Consider the following 5637-nt stretch of genomic DNA (forward strand, 5'->3'; position numbering starts at 1 on the left):
AGGGTAGCTTTGATTCCGAAAGTAACAGACAGTAGCTAGAACTAATTACAAGTGTTAACGAGTGTGCTTAAATACTAAGTTCCATCATATCCTGACTATGCTCGGCTCGTAGCCTGGCTATGATCCGGTCATGTCCTGGGTATGCCCCATCGTAGTCAGTCTATGCTCCTCATAGCCTGCCTATGATCGTAACCCTAATCCGGCCTAGCATCATAGCTCGACTATGATCGGTCTCGGTGCATTGTTCTTCCGTAGTTGTCACGGCGCTAGGCTGCGGCACAACGGATTCATTGGCTGTCAATGCCCGCGTTCTCTGACAGCCCTATAATAGTGGAAAATAAATAATAATAATATATAAAACATGTAATAAGCTAAAAAACAAGAAATAAATATAGAGCTATATTAAAAGCTATAGGACTACCTACTACTATAATACCACACATGGTACTAATCAAATAGCATCCATCAGGATATGACATCCCTAACCCACTGCATGCTTTCACCACATGCAGTGCCCTCTTAAAGAGAGTGTCTAGTAGGACCTAGTCATAGTATGCTTACTAGTTATAGACTAGAAGCACCCCCCACACGCCTAAAGCACCCACTAATACTAATACCGCGGCGAAGCCGCATAAGAATATAACCACGTCTAATAGACACTATAATTAGCCTAGAAATGCTTAAGGGAGTAGTAGTACTAATATACCTCTACCTAAAGGCAGGCTAACTATAAAACATAGAAGAAGGGCACGAAGCCTAGTAAACTAAATAGCATAGGGAGGGGAGTAGGGGGCATAAGATTAATAATAAGCCACATGATACAAGTAGCGCAACTCTAGGATCTTAGCCATAGTAGAAGATCTAGCGTGGAGTACGTACTAAAGCTTAATCACCATAGGCTCTATAGCTGGCACTAGCTATAAAGATTAACACTAGGAATAGTGTATAAGAAGTATAACTACGCTAGAGGTGTTACTCATAGCATTACATCCCAGTGCCCCATAGGATAATAAGATATACTAGTTATAGACCAGCCCACTACCCACTAAGAGAGAGTAGAGCTCAGTATTATAGTTATAGTAATGGCAAGCTATAAGGAGGAGGGCGCTAGCGCGAGTATACCAGGGGGTTAAGGGGGCTAAAGGGGAATTAGACATCTATTATAAAGTTTAGTAGTATAAATAGACCTTAGAAACACAGCATGGTAAATAGTTAAAATAAGTATATATAGTAAAATACTATAAAACCTATACTAAGAGGGATATAACTAGTAAGGAATACTAATAACATATAATATTACTAATATGGTAGAAAAGACGTCTATAGAGAACAAAACTAGGGTAATAGGATATATAGAAGATAAATAAATAAATAGGAAATATAAGAAATAGATAATAAATTAAGAAATATATAGTTTAAAACTTTTAAATTAAAGAGTCTAAGGAGAAGAGAAAGGAAGAACTATAGGTATAGTTATAATATTTTAATAATACCTAAACTATTGCCTCTTTAAAATGCGCTTAAAATAAAACTATAATAACTCTATACCTTAATTACCCCTCCATCACAAACCCCTATAGTAGTGTAGAAGTGGCAACTATGGAACCTATAATATAGAAACTAAAAATACTACTAAAAGCATAGTACTATAAGGGCCGTAGTATAGAAATACCAAGATATAAAGCTATCCCTAATATCTATACCCTTATTACTAGGAATAGGACCCCATTAATAACTAACTATAGTTCTAACTAACTATAATAAAGAGTAAGCGCACTATTAGAGAGACTATAATCATGAGGGCGCGATCTCTATAAGGGGGAAGATAGTATTAGACACTATGTATAGACATCACTGTAATTACTTAGGTGTGGTACCCGCACGACACCGTAGTTATGAGCCCCAGGCCGCAACCACGGCCGAGGCTACGCACGTAACACACGAAGGTAACTTCGTGCGCTACTAGCCTTCCCATAGGAAGACCAGCGATTAGTTTAACAATAATAGAGACTCACTGGTTGACCCTCTGATTCCGCTTCATACATATCTATCCCCGCAGCTACTATATAGTGCGGTTCACACGAACTTACTGTTAGTCAGTGCCCGCTCGGTCATTTCCAGTCATTGCCTTGTATCGTTTTTACTTCCTATTTTAGTTAGTCAGATTGCCCCTATTTCTCCTGTATTTATTGCAGTATCGCTGCTAGATTCAATGAATCAGACCTTCTTATTCTTCTGGCGGTAGATCAAATATTACGTACGCTAAAAAGGTTGACACTATCTTACTGGAGCAGCAGGACAGCCACGTGACATCCAGGGAAGGGCCAGTACGGGCCGACAATAGATCCGGTGGTTCCAAGGCCAAAGGCAAATCAAAGAGTGGGCTTCTCTTTGCCCTCAGCGCATCTGCGGAGCCAAGGACACCGAACCACCATCCACACTGTAACCACCGGGCCCATCCTGACTGGTTTTTACTATATTGTGCGAAGAAAGACACGAACCTTAACCACCTCGACAATGTCCAGGCCGTATTGGGGGAGAAGAGGCGATAGGGGATGCGACTGGCCAATCCCGGCCGCCAACCCCCTGTTCAGCTGCGCCAACTCATCGTGGAGCGGGGTAGCAGGGAGGGAAGACGACGCCAGAGTCTTCAGGATTGGAAACAACTCCCAATTCCCAACGACTAATGAGAAATGACTTCTCGAAGCCGATTTCGTATCCATAATCCATTTCACAGACGCAAGTATTCTCCAAATGCAGATGCTCAGGTGAAACAAGTGGAGGCTGCCAAAGACGATAGCACTACCAACAGTCAACTGTTGGCTACTCCCGGCAAATCCAGTTTTCCGGCGGATCAATCAACGCAATCCTCCATGCCAGAAGACTTGTGGTCAGCCGCTTATGAACAGCTAGGTGAGGACGAGCAGAGGGTCTTGTCGGAAATTCAACTTTCTAAAACATCAAATGACGAGGAGAATCCTCACCATACGGCTCTCCTTATCAACGAAGTTATCCAGTTAACTGAAAAGCAATACGAGGATTTCCAGCAAAAAGTGAATAGAAGACTTCGAGAATCGTGTCAAAACATCATTAACGCGGCTTTGTCGTTCAAAGATATTATCAGTGCAGTTGCAGCTTCAGATCCTACTAATCATGCGGCAAGTGCATGGGCAGTCGTGTCTCTTAGGCTGACGGTGTGTAAAGTCTTCCAATTATGGAGTGTAGTGGCTAACTTATGGTTTGATAAAATAGGTCGTCCAGAACCATCACGATCTCCGGAGTACGCTATTTGCATCATCGGAATACCTTGCAGACGTTCTCGCACAGTGCGCTTACATTCAAGATAAAATTTACCTCAATGGATATGTCAAGATAAAGCGTGATCTAGGGAATGCCATAATCAGACTCTATAGGGCTGTCCTACGGTATACAACAGAGATACGAATCGCTCAAGATCCTAGCGTGGGAAGGAAGCTGCTGGATTGTGTCACTACTATTACCGGGCATCCACTCACAGCGCTTAAGGCTTCTGTTGAAGCAGAGAGAAACAATGTTTTCTAGTGGATTGGATTGGTAAAGTACCTACACCATGAGGATGAGGCAAAAGAAATACTGCGTTGTATTGAGCAGCTGGCTGAATCTATGGACCACCTCATCGAGAAGTTCAAGATTTCGAACCTACATGTCGAGGAAGCGGCGTTCTACGACTCCTATATCAACCAACACGAAGATTTCTGCCTTCTAGATACCAGGACCGAGCTCCGTTCTCAAATCTTGGAGTGGGCCGAATCAACAGATAAGGGGTGTGTGTTTTAGTTGAATGGGATGGCAGGGATAGGAAAGTTAACCATTACTCGCATAGTGGCATAATCATTCAAGGACAAGGGACAGCTTGGTACCACGTTCTTCTTTAAGAGAGGCGAAGGCAGTCATGGTAATGCCTGATACTTAGTCTCAACTATTACAAGACAGCTGGTGACCACATACCAGCAGCTGGCGCCTGATGTTTTGGCCGCAATTGAAAATGATCTAAATATCTCGTCCAAATACCTTAGCGAATAGTTCAATAAACTTCTTCTTCAGCCACTGGGCAGGCTACGTTCAAATCGACCTACAACAATTATGATGGTCATCGATGCACTGGATGAATGTGACTGAGAAGAGGATATGCAAATAATCATTCGCCTTCTACTTAGTCTGCAGGATTGTGAATCGGTACGCCTTTGGATATTCCTGACTAGTCGGCCCGATCTTCCGATCCGTCTTGGCTTCAAGTAAAACAAGAACCATAAGGATGTCATCCTCCATGAGCTTCCTCAACTAGCGATTGAACACGATATTCGGCTTTTTCTCAAGCACAAACTCTCGGAGATATAAAGGGAGCGGGCGCTGCCCTTAGACTGGCCTGGACAGGAATGTATAGAAAAACTGGTAAAGATGGCTATTCCTCTATTTATCTTCGCAGCGACTATTTGCTAGTTTATTAGGGATCAAGACTTCCTTCCTAACAAACGTCTTGCAGTATTTCTTCAAGATGAAGCAGCACCGTCAAGTTCAGATCTTGAGCGGACGTACATACCAGTACTGAACCAACTCAATGTCTCTAAGAGCAAGAGTGATTCTGAACAGCTCTTGAAAGAGTTTCAAGACATAGTTGGGGTCCTTATTCTTCTTGCTACTCCCCTCTCCGAATTCGCCATTGCCGAGTTGACCGGGATTCCTCCGGAAATCATCACTAATCGATTGAATAGATTTCATTTAGTTCTAAGCATACCCAGTGAGAGTGACAAGCCGGTTCGCATTCTGCATTTGTCATTCCGGGACTTCCTTGTCAATACCACGAGCATTTTCCATGTGGATGAAGCAGAAACCCACTACAAGATAGCACTACATTATTTTCAAGTCATGGACGAGCGACTCAAACGCAACATCTGTGGATTGTCAAGCTACGGGACACAAAAAGTCGATATTGACAGCCAGGCCATTGATCAGCATATTCCAGCTAGTCTGTAATACTCCTGTCGGTACTGGGTACATCATCTCCAGCAGAGCAGATGTCGCGTCTCTGAGTTTGCAGTGCTTCTTCCATTTTTGAGAAAAGATTTCCTTCATTGGCTGGAGGCACTGAGTTTGATGGGAGTCCTATCCGAAGCTGTGGGAATGATAGACATGCTCCAGGCAGCGGTCACCGTGAGTCTGCCTACTCTTTGGATAATAACTGCTAATAACACCTTCAGAAGGACACAAATACTGAAATATCGCAATTTCTCCACGATGCAAGGAGATTCATCCTTAGGAACATGTCCATGACTACCCATGCTCCGCTGCAACTTTATTATTCTGGGCTGATGTTTTCACCTGAACAAAGTGTTATGCGAAAGACATATAGTAGGAATATTCCAGAATGGATATGTCCGATGCCACAGGTGGAAGCAACGTGGAGCCCTAATCTGCAAACCCTCACGGGCCACTCTGGTTTGGTTCAATCTGTGGCCTTCTCCTCTGATGGATCAACCTTGGCCTGTGGCTTGTCAGACAACACCATCAAACTCTGGGATATCAAGACCGCCAGCGAGCTGCAGACCCTCATAGGCCACTCTGGTTGGGTTTAATCTATGGCCTTCTCCTCTAATAGAT

At 43.2% G+C, this 5637-nt stretch overlaps 1 protein-coding gene across 1 annotated transcript in view; it reads left to right on the forward strand.

The window, feature by feature from the left end:
• Positions 1-2693: 2693 nt before the first annotated feature.
• Positions 2694-5637, forward strand: part of BJX68DRAFT_260056 (uncharacterized protein) — a gene marked incomplete at both ends in the record, with an annotated part of 3541 nt that continues 597 nt past the window's right edge. Inside the window, 10 exons of the mRNA XM_071043811.1 lie at positions 2694-3194; positions 3262-3552; positions 3595-3805; positions 3953-4005; positions 4063-4128; positions 4165-4274; positions 4380-4478; positions 4554-5009; positions 5055-5190; positions 5238-5601. Coding sequence (XP_070891903.1) covers positions 2694-3194; positions 3262-3552; positions 3595-3805; positions 3953-4005; positions 4063-4128; positions 4165-4274; positions 4380-4478; positions 4554-5009; positions 5055-5190; positions 5238-5601 — 2287 coding nt within the window. The remainder of the gene's footprint in view (positions 3195-3261; positions 3553-3594; positions 3806-3952; positions 4006-4062; positions 4129-4164; positions 4275-4379; positions 4479-4553; positions 5010-5054; positions 5191-5237; positions 5602-5637) is intronic.

This window comes from Aspergillus pseudodeflectus (assembly GCF_044049435.1).
Source record: "Aspergillus pseudodeflectus strain CBS 756.74 chromosome Unknown BJX68scaffold_129, whole genome shotgun sequence".
NCBI classification, from domain to species: domain Eukaryota; kingdom Fungi; phylum Ascomycota; class Eurotiomycetes; order Eurotiales; family Aspergillaceae; genus Aspergillus; species Aspergillus pseudodeflectus.